The sequence below is a fragment of the Carcharodon carcharias genome, chromosome 12 (genome assembly GCF_017639515.1).
Source record: "Carcharodon carcharias isolate sCarCar2 chromosome 12, sCarCar2.pri, whole genome shotgun sequence".
Taxonomy (NCBI): domain Eukaryota; kingdom Metazoa; phylum Chordata; class Chondrichthyes; order Lamniformes; family Lamnidae; genus Carcharodon; species Carcharodon carcharias.
Window position 1 is genome coordinate 85,741,993 of NC_054478.1, and position 19,520 is coordinate 85,761,512.

The 19,520-nt window shown below is 45.7% G+C and overlaps 1 protein-coding gene across 1 annotated transcript in view; it reads right to left on the bottom strand.

Moving 5' to 3' along the window:
• The window catches only part of pde11a (phosphodiesterase 11a), a 390,201-nt gene that overhangs the window by 310,372 nt on the left and 60,309 nt on the right, over positions 1-19,520 (bottom strand). Inside the window, exon 2 of the mRNA XM_041200136.1 lies at positions 3,421-3,579. Coding sequence (XP_041056070.1) covers positions 3,421-3,579 — 159 coding nt within the window. The remainder of the gene's footprint in view (positions 1-3,420; positions 3,580-19,520) is intronic.

The following is a 19,520-nucleotide window of genomic DNA, read 5'->3' on the forward strand; positions in this document are numbered from 1 at the left end:
TATATCAGTTTGGAACTTTCTTATGTCCTCTTCACAACCTACTTTCCTACTTATCTTTGTGTCATCTGCAAATTTAGCTACTTTGCCTTCACTCCCCTCATCTAAGTCATTGATGTAAATTGTAAAATGTTGAGGCCCCTGTGGACTTCAGTCGTCACATCCTGCCAATCAGAAAAAAAGTCCATTTATGCATACTCTCTGTTTTATGCCAGCTAGCCAATCTTCTATCGAGGCTAATATGTTACCCTTACACCATGAGCTTTTATTTTCTGCAGTAACCTTTGATGTGGCACCTTATCAAATGCCTTCTGGAAATCCAAGCGCAGCATGTCTACAGGCTCCCCTTTATTCACAGCACATGTCATTCCTTCAAAGAACGCCAATAAGTTGGTTAATCATTACTTCCCTTTCATAGAACCATATTGACTCTTCCCAATTACCTTAAGTTTTTCTAAGCGCCCAGCTATAATTTCCTTAATGATCGATTCTAACAACTTCCCCACAACAGAAGTCAAGCTATAATTTTCTGTTTTCTGCCTTTTTGAATAGAGGGGTTATATTTTCTACTTTCCAGTCTGAAGAATCTTTCCAGAATCTAGATAATGCTGGAAAATTAACACCAATGCATCTACTACCTCATTAGCCACCTCTTTTAGGACCCTAAGATTAAACCTATCAGGGCCCAGAGACTTGTCATCTGGAGCTCCATCAGTTTGCTCAGTACCACTTCCCTAGTGATTGTAATTTCACCAAGTTCCTCTTTCTCTTCCACCTCTTGATTTACAGCTATTACAGGAATGTTTTTTGTATCTTCTATAATAAAGACAGAAGCAAAATATTTGTTCATTTCATCCACAATTTCCTTATTATCTGCTATTAACTCATCTATTCTCTAGACAGCCAACGCTCACTTTACTTACTCTTTTCTTTTTTACATGCCTGTAGAAACTCTTGCTATCCATTTTATATTTCTAGCTAGTTTCATTTCTAGGGATGTCAGGTTTTGTGAATGGTTATGCTTTAAAACGTCTATTTAATTCTAAGACAGAATGAAGTTGGGGTCTAGCTGATAGATAATTAACATTTATACCTGGAAACAAGGCTCATGTGATTCATGTTGCCCTGGAGATGGTTTTGAGAGGGGAAGAGTCTATAGCGAGCCATGAGGCTAGAGGGTTTTTCTTAAGATATCCCTGAAGCTCACAGACAGATCAGACTGCAGGAAACTGAGAGAGAGAGAGAGAGCAGAGAAATAGAGGCAACCGCCCTCTATTGTTCACCACAAAGAAGGCAGGTAGGAGCTAGCACTCAAATTGAAGAGACCATGTTTGTGAGGATTTAAACAAGGCTGGAAGACTCACTTATCTTTGGCTAGAGAGAAGAATCTCCTGGGTAACCCTCACTGTGAAAGTTAATTCGGAGGTTAAAAGTTATCGGCTGGAAAGGGAGAAAAGAAGCAAGCCAATGAGAGCTGAGAATAGCTTTTGATTCATTCCTGGAGAATGAAATGTCCATTTAAGGGGCAGAGTAAAATATAACCATGGAGGGGGATTTTCTATTGTTTTAAAAGTTAAATGGGGGACTTTTTCTGTACTTTAGAGGATATGTTACCTACTGAATAGCATTTAGATAATGTTGCTTTTAGTTTGTTTGTTACAATAAAAGTCTTAAAACTTGAAACCTTCCAGTCAGCCACTGGAAATTCAGAGATCTTTCTAAAAGTTATCAGTCTCTCCAGGGATTGTAACACATCTTTACATGGATTATTTATGAAGATGAGTACTGTCTTTCTAAAAGTCCATCATCCTGTGACCGTAAACATTAAGGTCCATAATTTGGGGACATTTCTTAATTTATTTTTCAGCAGCCCATTGTTTTTGGATTGTTTGTCCAGCTTATCAGAAGGATGTTGGTTCAAGTCAAACTCCAGGATTTGAGCATAAAATTCTAAGCTGACACTCCAGTACAGTACTGAGGGAGTGCTGCACTATCAGAGGTGCCATCTTTCAGATGAGACATTACACCTCGAGGCCTTCAATTCCCTCTCAGGTGGACATAAAGGAAACTATAGCACAGGTGAGTTAGCCCTCGTGTCCTAGCCAGCATTTATCCCTTAATCAACATCATTAAAACAGATCATCTCATCATTGCCACATTGCTTTTGTGATAGCTTGATGTGCTCAAATTGGCTTCGGCATTTCCTAGATTACAAGAGTGACTATTCTTCAAAAGTACTTCATTGACTATAAATTGCTTTGGAAGGTCCTGAGGTTTTGAAAGGCACTACATAAATGCAAGTCTGTCTTTCTTTTCCTCTATGTTATACCATAAACTCAGTAGGGCCACACTATAACAAATAAGGGGATCTGAGACAATGCAAATCATAAGGTTATTTATTTTTAATCCCCTTGAGATGTGATGAAAATATTAAATTTAATTACTGCTCATTTGCTTTCCACAGATTGTTGTATGCAAAACATTACTTCAAAAACATTATTAATATTAAGTACATTTTGATTGTAAAGCAATAGAATTGAAAAAATGAAGTGTAAAATGGATTGGGAATTCACTATTGACCATTTTGCGCTAACACCCAAGACAAATTTCACCCCATTTTTTTTTTACTGTTAGCCTCAGTTTACTTCCAATTGTTCTTTTGTGTGTATTTTTTGACAATAACAAAAATTTTACAGGAACATCTGTTTCCTTAATAATGGATTGAACAAGCATTGGGTAAATTCTTATACGTCATTACAGTGCTGAAATTTATTCTTAATAAGTATGGTATTGTCAAGATGTCCTGCTAATTAAAGCAATGAAACAAATCAGAACTCTTTCCATTCAAATAAATTCACAATTTCATAAGCTCAACAAATGCAGTGTCGCTTACAATAGCAATTTTAAAATGGATACATTATTTTAAAATTTTTTAATTGCTGATACAGCCCTGTAAAATTGCCCTTAGGAGTTTCCATTAAATCTTGTAAGAGCAAATCGTTATAAAATTTTGTGTAAATCACACAATATTGTTGTAATATTTACTCTACTAAAAACAAAATACTCATTCACTTTTCTACTCTGCATGTCATTTTTTTAATTGCTGGTATCTGAAGAAAATACGAGGCTCATTGTTAATTTAACTTTAATCAAAGTATCAAATTGTACACAGCAATAACACTGTTCCAAGCAACCTTAAAGTTTTTATCATTGTCAAATTATTTCAGTAGTATTGGAATCCACTTCACGCAATGACTTTCCTCTAGCCACATTGGATTCGATATTTAACGTCCTTTGATAAATCGCCTTATCGAAATCATCAAAAGCATCAAGGATAACTACTGTGCTTTGTGCTATGTTTCATTTTATTATAAATACTGTCATTAAATGATAATCATTGATGAACGAGAAATAAAATCCAACCTTTTCATCATCCTCAGTGAAGGGAGCTCCTCCTGGATTTTTGTTTATAGCTTGGGCTACACCAATGATCTCACCATCACTGTTTCGAATTGGCATGCACAACAGGGATTTTGTCTTGTATCCTGTCAGCTTATCAATTTCATCTCTGAAACGACGGTCCTATGCAAGAAAACATAAAACAGTGGTTACCCAGTTCCCCTTTTAGTGGTGTACAAATTTAGCCACCCTTTATTTAATTGAGAAACATTTCAACAGATTAGAAAATAATCACATAAATGCACTGAACAGATAGTAAGGCCTGGATTTTCGCAATAATGGAGAGCCTCTTCATCCTTGCAAAAATGGCGGACGAGCCCAAAATCCAAAAGCCCTGCCCCCGAGCATGGCACTGCCATTTTCATGGGGCAGGAGTGGGCCCAGGTTGGCATTCATGCATGCACATTCCATGGGGGCAGCTGTCCATTTAAATCAGCAGCTTTCTCTCCTCATGTGTGATTTTGGTGAGCCGGTTAGACCTGGTAGTGCAGGCCTGAACTTTGTGGAGGCCTTTGGAGAGGGGGGTACCCTGATGGAGAGGTAGAGTACACTTTTGGATATGGTCCTGGGACACTTTTGGGTGAAGCCAGGTGCCCTGTGGGAGAAATCATGTGCCCCTTGGGAGAGGTAAGGTGTCCCTTGGGATTGTTAAAAGTAGACATGAATGTGCATAAAATGTGCATTATCATTCATTGTCAAGCTCATTGAAACTGTCAAAAGTGTCAAAATGAATTGTCAGAAACAACTGTCAAAAGTGTCAAAGTGGACTGTCAAAGTTAGCTGTCAAGCTATCAAGACATTCAAAACTCTTGCCCATTAAATCTTTAAAAAAATGCCTGGAGTATTTTTTTTTAAATCATTATTTGCTATTTAACTCTTCTGTTCTGTCTGTTGATATAAACATAAGGGTGACCATTACTGGATTCATGCTGCATAACTGATTTCACAACATTCCATTATCACAGTAGGGTGCCTTCCAGTTCACCACTTGATTGACAGCTCCAAGTGCATTTAGACTCTTTGAAGTGGAACTATGAATTCCAATGTTTGCTTTATAAGGGATTAAGCATTTGAATGAAATGTTTGTTTTTATGAGGATATAGTTGAAGGAATGTAAATGTAATGAATAGATTTTTATGAAAGAGACAGTGTTTTTTAATAGTGAATTCATCAATAGTCACTTAGAACTTTATTTTATTTTATCTCAGCTTGGCTCCTAAGGTCTGCCAATGATGGATGCTGGGTGAGTTGTCATGGTAGGTGTAAAGACAAATGGTGGTGGGGGTTGGCATGAGTTGCCACTAAGTAAGCATAGGGGTTATGAAGGGCCATGGGGCTGGGCAGGGGGCATGAGATGGCATGAGGGTATGAGGTACGATGGGGGGTGGAGGTGGGTAGGGGCCAGCGGCTGACATAGATGGGGCATGGGGATTATGTTGGGGGGGTTCAGGAGCTGTGAGGGCTGTTTTGCTGTTTCTTTTAAAAGTTTCAACATAGCAGTGGAGCACAGAGGCAGGCCTTCCAACCAGCCTGCTTCCATACCCAGAATCTTCCGTACTCATTCTGGGGCAATGGACCAGACTCCCAGTGAGTCCTGCTACCCAGGAACAAGAATTCCAACTTACAAGGCACTTTCTCCCAGGTCAGGTTTGCAGAGCCGGGAAATGTCCCAGACTGCACTCCCAACTCGGGAGCGAAAATTCAGGCCTAAGTGATTTGTTAGTCTAAAAAGAATTAAGTACATTTCTATCTCTGTTCATTGAACATCATAAACTCTAGAATAATTATGTATTATTAGTCAAATAAACCAACTAATTTAAAATGTTCTAATAGCACAAGTATCAGCTTAAGTATCAGAAATTTAATTTAATCCCAAATATTGCAAATAAATCATTTAAATTCTTGTATACTCTGTAGAAGGGGAGAGTGTTCCTGATGAACCAGTCAAGAAATGCATTGTGACAAGGTACAGGACTGATCCATGCAGACTGGGAATGTGAAAGGTTTTCACCACTGGTCTGTGTTGGGGCAGCTCAATTAGTTGGGTTACAGTTGAGGCAGTACAATTCCCTTCAGTACTCCTGGGTTAGACAGCAGTTCCTGATCCCAACTGGTGTAGAACAATAGATGTTTATAGCATAGAAGGAGGCCATTTGGCCTATCGTATTTGTGTTGCCATTTTGCGAGATTGATCCAAAACTAAACCTGTACCCCTATATCTTCCTCTCCTTCAAATATTTACCTTCTGCCTAATATGATACAATAGTCTCTGCCTCAACTACCCTCTGTGGCAAAGCATTCCATATTCTAACATAAAACATTTCCCCTAAACTCATTCCTCAATCGAAGTGATCATTTTAAGTGAGTGGACTCTAGTTAATAACTGCTCAATCAGAGAAAATAGTCTTTGCCTACTCACTATTAAAATCCTCATAACCATAATATTCTTTATTAAATCTCTTCTTGGTTATCCCTGCTTCTGTGAAATTACTTCTAGTATCTCAACTCTCTTCTGATAACTATAGTTTCTCATAGGAACATAAGAACCAGGAGCAGGAATAACCATTCAGCCCATCGAGCCTGCTCCACCATTCAAACAGATCTTGACTGATCATCTACCTCTACGCTATTTTTCCCACCATCCCCATCATCCCTTGATGTCATTAGTATCCAGAAATCTTCCGATTTCTGTCTTGAACGTGCACAATGGTTGAACTTCCACAGCCCTCTAGGGTAGAGAGTTCCTAAGATTCACCACCCTCTGAGTGAAGAAATTCCTCCTCATCTCAATCTTAAATGGCCTGCCCCTTATTCTGAAACTGTATCCCCAGGTTCTAGACTCACCAGCCTGGAGGAACATCCTGGATGGAATCTTCCATTCTAAGTCTGGTGTCGTGCAGGGAATTCAGCAAGATTCCCGCTGGGCAGCAGGACGTCCGAACACACGCAATCTTCTGCTATTCAGTGCACTAATTATGCATCAATGAGGAGCTCAGCAAATCTCAGGGTCTGGCGAGGCAGACAGGAAGTCACCTGCCCTACCATTACCTCATGGGTTCGAAGGCCCTGGCACCATATTTAAACAGCATCCGGCAAACATTCATTCAATGCAGGCCAAATGCTGTGGATAAGACGTCCATTATGGCACCCAAATGCAAACAACCTTTGGCCCTACGTTTCAGCGAATCTTCCCTGAGGATTCTCCCCCAGGCTGTTCAGGGAAGGCAGGAGGTCCTCCTTCCACGGGATGGGAGCAGAAGGCCCACCCACCTGACCACGCTGCCATGGGAGGAGCTCTCCAGGGAGGTCAGCGCCCATGGGGCCCAAAAGAGGACTGCTCTGCAGTGCAGGAAACAGATGAATGTTCTGCTGCATTCCACCAGGGTGAGTACAATGTCTGGAAAAACTCAGCAGGTCTGGCAGCATCGACGGAAGAGAAAAGAGTTGATGTTTCAATTCTTCATGACCCTTCAACAGAACTGAGTGAATCTAAGAAGGGTGAAATATAAGCTGGTTTAAGGTGGGTGGGGGGGGGAGGGGGGGGGGGGGGGGGGGGTGGGGGCGCGGAGGTTGGTTGGGGGAGGTTGGGTGGGGGGAGCAAAGTGGAGGGGTTGGTGTGGTTGTAGGGACAAGCAAGCAGTGATAGGAGCAGATAATCAAAAGATGTCATAGACAAAAGAATAAAAGAACACAGAGGTGTTGAAGGTGGTGATATTATCTAAACAAATGTGCTAATTAAGAATGGATGGGAGGGCACTCAAGGTACAGCTCTAGTGGGGGTGGGATGGAAAGGCTAGCAGGGCATAAAAGATTTTAAAATAATTTAAATAGGTGGGAAAAGAAAAATATATATAAATTATTGGAAAAAACAAAAGGAAGGGGGAAGAAACAGAAAAGGGGTGGGAATGGAGGAGGGAGTTCAAGATCTAAAGTTGTTGAATTCAATATTCAGTCCGGAAGGCTGTGAAGTGCCTAGTCAGAAGATGAGGTGCTGTTCCTTCAGTTTGCGTTGGGCTTCACTGGAACAATGCAGTAAGCCAAGGACAGACATGTGGGCAAGAGAGCAGGGTGGAGTGTTAAAATGACGAGCGACAGGGAGGTTTGGGTCATTCTTGCGGACAGACCGCAGGTGTTCTGCAAAGCGGTCGCCCAGTTTACGTTTGGTCTCTCCAATGTAGAGGAGACCACATTGGGAGCAACGAATGCAGTAGACTAAGTTGGGGGAAATGCAAGTGAAATGCTGCTTCACTTGAAAGGAGTGTTTGGGCCCTTGGACGGTGAGGAGAGAGGAAGTGAAGGAGCAGGTGTTGCATCTTTTGCGTGGGCATGGAGAGGTGCCATAGGTGGGGGTTGAGGAGTAGGGGGGGATGGAGGAGTGGACCAGGGTGTCCCGGAGGGAACGATCCCTATGGAATGCCGCCGGAGGAGGTGAAGGGAAGATGTGTTTGGTGGTGGCATCATGCTGGAGTTGGCAGAAATGGCGGAGGATGATCCTTTGAATGTGAAGGCTGGTGGGGTGATAAGTGAGGACAAAGGGGACCCTATCATGTTTCTGGGAGGGAGAAGGCGTGAGGGCGGATGCGTGGGAGATGGGCCGGACACGGTTGAGGGCCCTGTCAACGACCGTGGGTGGAAAACCTCGGTTAAGGAAGAAGGAGGACATGTCAGAGGAACTGTTTTTGAAGGTAGCATCATCAGAACAGATGCGACGGAAGCGAAGGAACTGAGAGAATGGGATGGAGTCCTTACAGGAAGTGGGGTGTGAGGTGCTATAGTTGAGGTAGCTGTGGGAGTCAGTAGGCTTGTAATGGATATTGGTGGACAGTCTATCACCAGAGATTGAGACAGAGAGGTCAAGGAAGGGAAGGGAAGTGTCAGAGATGGACCATGTGAAAATGATGGAGGGGTGGAGATTGGAAGCAAAATTAATAAATTTTTCCAAGTCCCGATGAGAGCATGAAGCAGCACCGAAGTAATCATTGATGTACCGGAGAAAGAGTTCTGTAAGTGGGCTGGAGTAGGACTGGAACAAGGAATGTTCCACATACCCCATAAAGAGACAGGCATAGCTGGGGCCCATGTGTGTACCCATAGCCACACCTTTTATTTGGAGGAAGTGAGAGGAGTTGAAGGAGAAATTGTTCAGTGTGAGAACAAGTTCAGCCAGACGGAGGAGAGTAGTGGTGGACGGGGATTGTTCGGGCCTCTGTTCGAGGAAGAAGCTAAGGGCCCTCAGACCATCCTGGTGGGGGATGGAGGTGTAGAGGGATTGGACGTCCATGGTGAAGAGGAAGCGATTGGGGCCAGGGAACTGGAAATTGTTGATGTGACGTAAGGTGTCAGAGGAATCAAGGATGTAGGTGGGAAGGGACTGGACAAGGGGAGAGAGAAGGGAGTCAAGATAACGAGAAATGAGTTCCGTGGGGCAGAGCAAGCTGACATGATCTGTCTACCGGGACAGTTCTGTTTGTGGATTTTGGGTAGGAGGTAGAAGCGGGCCATCCGAGGTTGGGCGACTATCAGGTTAGAAGCTGTGGAAGGAAGATCTCCAGAGGAGATGAGGTCAGTGACAGTCCTGGCTTGATGTTCAGTGATGGGGTCATGGTCCAGGGAGAGGTAGGAGGAAGTGTCCCGGTAGACTGATCGTGTCAGCTTGCTCCTGCCCCACGGAACGCAAGAATGACCCAAACCTCCCTGTCGCTTGCCATTTTAACACTCCACCCTGCTCTCTTGCCCACATGTCTGTCCTTGGCTTGCTGCATTGTTCCAGTGAAGCCCAACGCAAACTGGAGGAACAGCACCTCATCTTCTGACTAGGCACTTTACAGCCTTCCGGACTGAATATTGAATTCAACAACTTTAGATCTTGAACTCCCTCCTCCATCCCCACCTCCTTTCTGTTTCTTCCCCTTTCCTTTTGGTTTTTCCAATGATTTATATATATTTTTCTTTTCCCACCTATTTCCATTATTTTAAAATCTTTTATGCCCTGCTAGCCTTTCCACCCCACCCCCACTAGAGCTGTACCTTGAGTGCCCTACCATCCATTCCTAATTAGCACATTCGTTTAGATAATATCACCACCTTCAACATCTCTGTGTTCTTCTGTTCTTTTGATTATCTGCTCCTATCACCGCTTGCTTGTCCCTACAACCACACCACCCCCCCACACTTCTCTCCCCCCACCCAAACACCACCCCCCCCCCCCCCCCCCCCCCACCCCACTCACCTTAAACCAGCTTATATTTCACCCCTCTCCTTAGATTCACTCAGTTCTGTGGAAGGATCATGAGGACTCGAAATGTCAACTCTTTTCTTCTCCACCGATGCTGCCAAACCTGCTGGGTTTTTCCAGGTAATTCTGTTTTTGTTTCGGATTTCCAGCATCCGCAGTTTTTTTATTTTTAAGTACAATGTCTACTCACTGCAAACTCTCACTCTCATAAGGGCATCAGGCAGTCTAAGGGTTAGAGTCCACAGGGATGTCACATATGACTGGCAGATGGGACATCAGCACTGAATGTGTGCCAGCCACTTTAAGCTCTCCATCTCATATTGGTTCCTGGACAAACAGCTCCTTAATCACTTACAGGGGAGGGATCAGCAGAGACAATAGGTGTGCATGGTTTAGAACTGCCCATTCACCCATAGGGATCACAGTCAATCCCTGTCTTTCCGCAGACAAGATTCCCCACAACAAGAGAGAGAGAGTGCCAAGATGGGAAGTGGCATCCTTGAGATCCAAACCCTCTCAATCTTCAAAGAACATGCTGCAGAGCTTGCTGGAAAGGAGAGAGAGATATGGTTCCTGTGCGGAAGGTGAGATTGGCCTCCTCCAACAAGTCGGCTAGGACGCATCCAGTATACATTGACAAGATTTGGCAATGATTGTGAACAATCTTTCATGTACACTTAGTCAATCACTAATTCTCTGTTTTCTCTATTCCAGGCACCATCAAGAAAAGGGGGGACATCATCCTCCAGACGCCAAAGCCCCAGCCCCTGGGCCACATCTGAGGAGGAAGCTGCTGTATCTTCAAAAGAAACACCATCATTGTGATCACCTGCACTCTCCACCAGTGCAGATCCATGCACTTCAGTGGGACTTCGTTCTAGAGCAGACTCAGGTTCACAATCCGGGGATCACCTCACAGGCACGAGTCCACAGCTGGTGGAGGCAGTGACAGCCAAGTTTCTGACACTCGAAGGCCTACTGGAGACCAGTCCCCAGCTAAGACCAAGTCCGATGTCAAGCCTCCAGACACGGCTCTAACAGATATCTTGGAGAGGCAGAGTCAGGCGGGGGAACATCAGACAGAGTTGTCAGAGGCTGTCTGCAGGCTGGACCGACAGATGTAGGAGTCCATTCACGTTCTATCTGTTGTCGTGGCTCTGGCATGTGAGCACATCGAAGTTTCCATTGGAAGGGTGATAGCTGCCTTGGAGATTGAGGTCCAGCAGCTTCTGCTGGACTTGTGCTTGGACCTGCACACCATCGCTCCAACCATGGGTGCATTCCAGCAGTGGCTAGGCAAGAGGAGGGCTAGCACTTCAATTTCCCCCCAGGTGCTCCTTCTCTCAAGGAGTCAGGGAGGGCTAATTGGGCATTGAAAGGGAGGAGCAGCGCCAGCTAGATGCCCTGGGGGCATCTACCCAGGACACTTCAAGGGGGCCCTGACACATCAACTTCAGCAGGTCAGGTTGAGAGGATGCACCTGCGCCTGAGTAGGAGACCCTTAGCAGGTCGAATCCCTCAAAGCCTCAGGTCACCAAAGGTCACACACCAATGTTATCTCAGACAGCAGGGCACAGCAGTCAGCAGACTGCCTCCACCTCAGCTGCAGAAATCAGAGCTGCACCTAGACGTAGTGGTAGGATTAAAAAAAATTAAAAGTATTGAATGCACATGGGTATTCACCCATCATATATAGTTTTCACTTTTGTAAATACATGTTGCATCTATCCTTCTCCAAGTCTCATTGATTCTATTTCTACTCAATTGGCTTCCACATTTCACGGTCTTTTAAGGGCCTGGAATGTAGTCCCCCAGTGAAATCCCTTAAAGACCTTCAGTTGCATAAATTCACCCACATTTTCACTGCAGTGTGTAGACTAGAATTCCTCATCTGCAACATCCAGCAATGCACATCACTTGTGACACTGTTGTCAGCCAATTTTCCCAGGTAACTAAGTTTTGGCTTCAGCAGAAATGCTCATCAAGGTTATTGATTTTACTGCTGCTGTTTCAATGATGTCTGTTGTTTGTGGATGGCATGAGTAGTCTTTGGGACTCACGTTAGATTTGTATGTCCAATATGTAATTTAGAATGGCCTTTACTGAATGAGAATCTGTTTCTGAAAAACGTACTGTGAACCTTCAAAGCCCATAGGCTTCCATGCCTCTCTGCAGCAAGATGTAGTGTTCGCGTTTAAGGCTGAAACTCATTCATTGATGATTTCTCACTCTCCGCATGCATGATGCTGAACTAGGCAAGTAGGGAACTAACGGCCACCTTAGACTTGACTGCAAGAGAGGTTGGAGTATGTGATGTAAGAAGTGTGTGTTCATCTTGATGAAGCAGTTTCCTGAGCTCATATGATGTTTATTTGGAGCTGCATGCAGCTGCTTAGCAGGGCTTTCAATGCTCCCTGGGTAAAGGCACAGCACTCGATCCCATGTGTAATTCATTGCATGACTGGGCTCACACTGACTTAGGTTATATAGGCAGGAATGGTCTTTGTGATCTGTACCTTCTCAAGGGCTGTAATGCTCTCAATACAACACATATTTCAGTGACATTGTAAAAGGAAAGCAAAAGCCGTGCCTACTAACCTCCAAGTCATGGATGAAATGAAGCTCGCCAGGTTCCTGCCACTTATATAGTCATAAAACTGAATGTTCTAATTAGCTGCTTGCGGGGCACTTAATTTGGTGGTGGGGGGGGGGGGGGCATGTTGGCCTTTTAATGAACATTCATGCGATGCTAATGAATGCAAATGTTTTTGCTGACATTGTTCAGCAGGAAACTCGACCTGCCTTTCAGAGTCAGGAGAACAAAATTCCAAACTAGTTTTCCTCAGTGGGAAACTGATCTTTTCATTCATGCCAAATTAGGTGCCCCAGCCCGCCAGGATTCCTGCTGTTGGCAGAAGCAGAAGATTCCACCCCATATCTACATCTACCCTGTCAGGCCCTGTAAGAATTTTGTAATCTTCAATGAGATCACCTCTCATTTTTCAAAACTCCAGAGAACACAGGTCCAGTCTCTTCAATCTCTCTTCATAAAAGAATCTGCCTTGGCATTGTCCTGGCAAAACTGCTCTGTAAGCTCTATGTGAATTTAATGTCATTTCTATAATGGGGTGCAGAAAACTGCATATAGTAAGCTAACCGTGGCCTAATTTCTACAACACTGTCACTGGAACTTCCTCAGGCATTTTGCTGTTTGACCACTGTGATTTGGTGGAAGATTGCAGGAAACCTTAGATAAAGACATGAATTGATTTTCCACTTATCTTCTGTTGAAGCTTTGGCAGTTGACTGGGAGAATCCTCAATGTCAACTTTGTACTGTACACTCATTTTTAGAAAATGCTAAATTCCTTTGGCCTTTTCTACCCACATTCATATTTTCAGCTCAAGGGCAGAATCATCCGTGCCTGCTGGCATCGGGCATGCTTAGCGGTGTGAGCAGATAATATGGCGAGAAGGCCAAATATTGGTTTCACAACAGCATGAAATCAGTTAGCGATCATCTGCTCAGCCCATCAATGGCGGGCCACAATTCCCGCTATTGGATATCAGGAACCTCATTGTAATACATCAGCACATCATTATAAGACCAGTCTGCAGGAATCGCTCCCCCCTCACTAGTGGATCATCCACCCATGCCGACATGTTTCACAACAGCATATAAATGACATGCACTTGGTGGGCTGCACTTTGAGGGGAACTCGGAGGTGAGTGCACAGAAACGGTGCAGAGATCTCACGAGGGACACCTGTTTGACTTCAAGGTTGAGGCATGTTGATGCGGGGCAAAGGCTGCCCTGCAGTTGAAGGTATCGCACAAGCACATGCGGGGTGGGGGGAGGGAGGGAAGCAGCCACGCATTAGGGACACCTTGTGTAAAGTGATCATTCCTCTGCAGCTGCGACAGTTCAGGCACAGCCACATTGATATGATTGGAGTCGGGCCTCTAGCCCATCTGCCCACTCAAGCAATGCAGAGGCATCAAAGTGCCACCAAGTGCTCCAGAGCTTTTGACCCCTTGGGCACAGACCGCAAACTAATGAACGTTTTAGTGGACTGCAGAATATTTGGATGACTGGGCAAGTTGTAAAATCTCCTTGCTAAAGTTGGCCATGGAGCAGTCACTGGTGGGGGAGCCCACAGCCCCTTGCAATGTCACCATCCCGGTGTGGACCAGTCACCCCCATGGTTCAAGCTAACAGTGCAGCCTTGCAGTGTGGGTTAGGAGAATGCCTGCACCTGAGCTGAGAGCACAACATGCAGTCCAATGAGAAAAGCTGTCACCAATCAGCCAGGTGGAGTAGGGCAGTGGAAGGTGGGTTTTTGGCAACCATGCAGCGCACTAATCTCTGGTCATCCAAGTGGTGGCCTGCACTCTCTGGGATACGTTAAAGGGCACTCAGGCTTAACCAAGAGAGGTTCTTAGTACACCCACGCGTATCTCTCGTTCATCCTGCAGGAGGAGTACATCAGGATCATGGAGTCTGTTGAACTAGCTTTATGCCTCAGAGTGCACAGAGAGTGAAGACAGCGGAGAAGAGAGTGACTGAGGCATCTGGCTGCACAGAGTGGAGAGCAGCACCCTCAGGAAGAAGGGGTGGCTGGGACTCCCGCACAGACCACCGAAAAGCCACAGCGAGCATTCGCTGGTCGGCGCCTAACTAGACCCAGCATCTACAGATGCCCCCTTTCATTCTTGCAGATGACCGAGAACCAGTGTTGCTGAAGACTGCGCATATATCATGAACTGGTCGGTCACATCTGCCAGCTGCTGCAGGATTTGGTGCCACGTGGACATGGACGGCATCCACTGCTAGTGGCCATGAAAATGACAGAAGCACTCAATTTCTGCGCCAGTGGCTCCTTTCAGGGATCCACTGGTGACCTCTGTGGGATATCACCACCTCCACCCACAAATGCATCCATGAGGTGACGGGTACCATCTTCGCGAGGGCACACAACTTCGTGAAATTCACCCAGGACCAGTAGAGCCAGGATGCAAGAGCAATTGTATTTGCCCAGATCTCAGATTTCCCATAGGTACAGGGTGCCATCGACTGCATTCATGTGGCGCTCAGATCTCTGTCTCAACAAGCAGTCAACTATGTCAACCACAAATGATTCATTTGCTGAATGTGCAGCTGGTGTACGACCACCACAAACACATCCTGCAGGTGTGTGGAAGGTTTCCAGGGAGTGTGCATGACTCCTACAACTCGCAACTTGCTGGAGCAAAACATTGGGATGCTGAAAATGAGGTTCCAGTGCCTGGACCGGGCTGGTGGAGCCCTGCAATATTGTCCACAGAGGGACAAACGTATCGTCATCCCCTGCTGCACCCTTTATAAACTGGTCCTACAACGAGGAGAGGAGCTGGCTGCAGGAGCTGGAGGTCTCCTCCGATGAAAAGATGTTGACGGTGATGTGTATGAGGAGGCCTTGAGGGCAAAGAGGCCCTCAAACTGGCCAGATGAGGCAGGTACGCTAGATTTGTGGAGGATGATGACGACATACAGTGAGGAGACATCATAAGATCCTCACATCGCATCTATGAATGTTTGACTCCAGTCCGGCTTATGGTAGCACGAATGCCCTATGTGATCATGCTCCTGTCATGGAGATGACGCAGTGGATGCCCTAATAGTCGCTCGATTGCAAGAGGATAATGACGACGTGCAGTGAGGACACTCAAAAGATCTTCACATAGTCTCTAACTCCTGTCTGGCTGAGGGCAGCTTGCCAGTGCTCTGTGATCAGGATCATATCATATCATAGAGATGCAGCGGTGAAACTTTAAAGGCATCTGATCCTTTGTCAGCCTTCAGCACCTGACCCCTTCAGGAGTACAGTGTCACTGATCACAGATGCTGAAGAGATGGGAGGCGGGGGGGGGTGGGGTGGGGGCGGCAGCCCCACCTTAAAGGTGATGAGAGCACAGACAGAATGACGGAACTCTGTGATGCCTGCCCATAACATTCTGGCAGCAATGACAAGAACCATCGAGGTGCAGGCATCACTAATATGTCCAGTGAGTATGAAGCTGGACCATGACTTTGGTCTGAAGGCTCCACAAAGCACAGGGAAGAGGCCCTGGACTGAGACACCTGCCTATATCCTGTGCAAAAAAGTTTCACATGTGAGTGACAGAAACACTGCTCATCAGAACAAGGAGCCACAGACATTCTTGGGAGTTTATTGACAATAGTGAACAATATGTACAAGTGATTAACATCTGTGTCCAGGCTGTGACACTACATCTTCTTAACCTTCCTAACTGTGCCGCCATTTCTTGGTGCTCCCCAGACAGCAGAGATAGAAGCAGCCTGCTGACTGCTACACCCTGTCTGTGATGGTGGGCACCCTCTGGAGGGCCAAGACCTGGAAGGCCCTGGCCTTTCACAGTCCTGCTGTGTGGCAGTGGCACCCTCAGCCTGTGGAGCTGCAGCTGCTGAAGTCACAGGAAGATGGGATTCGGATGGGTCAGACACTCTCGGAGTCTCATGGATGGATGGCCCCACGGGGTACACCTGCTGATCCTCCTCCCTATGGGTGTCCAACTGCCCCTGGCTGACTCCTTAAGAAGGGGAAGCTGGAGTGAGACCGGGCTGCAGAGCAGCCCTCTTGCGTATACACTGTTGGAGACCAACTATGGTGTCAGCAATAGAATTCAGCCTGTGCAGCAGTGCCAAGGTGTCCATGGCAACCGCCATCCTATCAATGTTGACCTCGGTGCATTGGCATGCCGACACCATTACCTCAGCCTGAAAGCAACTGGTCTCCTCCATTGTGCCTTTCAATCTGAGGAGTGCAGCGGACATCCCTTCCTGATGTTCCCGAGCTTGCCTTTGCAGCTCCAGCAACTGTGGCATGACCGAGTCCAGAGGCTTGTCGTCTGAGTTGGACTCAGCAACGTTCTGGCCTCCAGCAGTTCTCCGAGTGCCATTGGGAAATCCTGCTGCCACCTGCAGTGGATCAGAAAGTACGATGTGCTCACCAGACTGTGATCCCGAAGCTATTCTAAAGCTAGGTCCCACCAAGGTGTGTGGCTCTGCACTGGTGGAGGGTGTGGGTGAGCACTGTGACAGGTCTTCAAAGGGGGTGCCTTCAGATTCCTCTTCAGAGGTTTCTTCAGGACTTGACTGGAGGACCTAGGTCATGGACTCCATTGGGTGTCTCCCAGATGTGCCTGCAAAAGTAAGGGGAGATAATTAGTGCGTGGCAGTGGCCTGTGAAACAGGGCACATCACTCACAGCATGGTTGTCTGATGGATGTTGCACTGCTGGATCCTCACTTGGTAGAGCACCGCCGACCTCATCATCAGCACAGGACCGGTCCCGATCCTCACCGGCCAGCTGGATGGCTCTGTGAGGACCTTGATTTCAGGCATTCCTCCACCAGTCTGTGACCTCTCCCTCTTGTTGTGTGCCAGCTTGTCCTGCATGAATAGAGATGGAGAGAGTGTAAGCATGATGCCTGCCAGGCCAGATGATAAGTATGCCTGGCATATGTGGGTGGTGAGTAGTCCCACGGATGGGATGAGGACAATGAAGGTGTGTGTGAGAGAGTGAATGGTGATGTCCCTTGAACTAGCAGTGAGTGAGATCCATGTGGATGTGTGATAGGTTTGTGAGTGTGTGAGTTGAGAGTGATGAGAAGAGTGACTCACCCTGGTGGAATGGAGGAGATCATTTATCCTCTTGTGACACTGGGTGGCTGTCCTCTTTTGCAGGGCGTTGGCACTGATCACCACTGCCATCGCCTCCCAAGCCAGATTAGTGATGTTGCTGCCCATCCTGCGGCCAGAGCAGGGGTACAGGACATCACGGCGGGCCTCCACTGCAACCAAAAATTGCTCAAGGGATGTGTCATTGAACCTGGGAGCGGCAGTCTTTTTGCCTTTCAGGGCTATTTCTTCTTTGCAGCAGTCGTGGGCTGGAAGCACTGAGAAGTGTGCGCACGGCTGGACTTTAAATACGGCGCCCAACGCAATGAAGCGGTGAGGTGATGGCGTGGCGGGGAAATGAGAGCCTGCTTATCATGGGAGCGATGTGTTTCCCAGAAATACATAATTAATGTGGCAGGTTTGGGGCGATACGGTGTGAGAAGTTACCATTGTGGCTGACAGCTAAAATGTCATTTTACCTGCCTACTACTGCACTTATTGCAAAGTGGGACCATTCCACCCCAAGTTTTTGGCTGAGGCTGAAATCACCTTGGATAAAAGATAGGCAGTGTATGGAATAATCAGGGCACAAATGACAAGTTCTGGACAAGTTCTGATTGCGATATGATGGGTGGGGGAGGGGGGTTGGGTGGTTGCTGGGGAAGAGTTTTTTCCAGATTTTGTCCCAAAGAATCCCCAAAGATAGATGTTAGAACTCCATAGTCATTCAAATTAAGTTAATTGCATATAAATTATTAGGTTAGCATATTAAAGATTGCTTTGGACATCACCTCACAGGTACCTCTTAAGGAAGAAAATTTAGAAACTAATTTCAGATTATTTGAATCAGATCTCTGTATACAGAATTGGAGAAATCTGGGAGGGAATTCTCCACAATTCTGTCCAGAATTAGGTGGGATTATAATGGAGAATAATGAAAATTTCAGGCTGTGAGATCAAACCTTACATGACTTCCTGACTGGGATTTTGGTACCTAAGTGTAGTAATTGTAGATTTAAGGAATGTAATGACTGTAGCTTTAAGACTTATTGTGTTGTATATTATCACGTGACAGCATGAACGAATCAGCTCTAAGTTGCAGGGAACCTTAGAGTGAGGGATCCTCTTCTAGCTGTGGAGCTGGATGGAAGCATGTAACTGTTGCTGCAGCCTGTAAATAAAGTTCAATGTTTCTAATGAGAAACCTGTCTGGAAAATCAAGTCCACAATAAACTGGCGATGAGGATAAATTGGGTCCAGCGTTGTCCCTTGTCCAGAGAATGTGAGTATCTTGTTTAAACAGAAGGAAAGGAAAATATACTCACCAGATACGCCACATTTTGGCAGGATTGACCTCTTCAAGCCATCCACAGAGGATTGGTGTCAACATGTAGAATGCCTTGGGTTCTATTTCCAGGCAAACAAAATAACAGGGGAGGAAAAGAGGAGAGCAATCCTCCTAAGCATTTGCGGGAGTAAAACCTATAATTTAATCTGAAGTTTGACAGCCTCAAATGCCCCTGATTCAAAGACCTTCGGTAAATTGGTAGCCCTAGTTAAGGGGCAGTTTCAACCCACACACTCAGTCACCATGCAGAGGTTCAGGTTTAATTCAATGGTTGTGCCCCGGAGGATATCATTACTACATAGGTGACAAAATTGAAACAGCTGACTGAACACGGTGATTTCGGGGAGACCATAAGCGATCTACTCAGGGATCATTTGGTCTTCAGTGTACAGGATGATACCATTCAACGACAATTATTAGCTGAAGTAAACCTCGATTTTAAAAAAGCATTGGAAATAGCACTCGCCATGAAAAGTGCAGGCTATAAAAGGTGCACAAAATGGTGCTGTTTTCCAGTTGGGACAGGAATGGACAGCCGGGTGTGGTGTAAAATGTCGGGACTCTGTCGAAAAGCAGGAGACAGTCCCTGCTACATGAAAATTTAAAATAAATACAGGAAGCAGCTCAGCAGCAAATCTGAAAACGAATTGTTACCAGCGTGGAAGCAATCATGCTCCTGAAACTTGCTGTTTTAAAGAGGTGGAGTGCTATATTTGCCATAAAAGAGGGCACATACTGAAGCATTGTAAAGTAAGGTTGAGACAGACTCCCAGGCAGCAAACTAAGTTAATCGAAGTATAT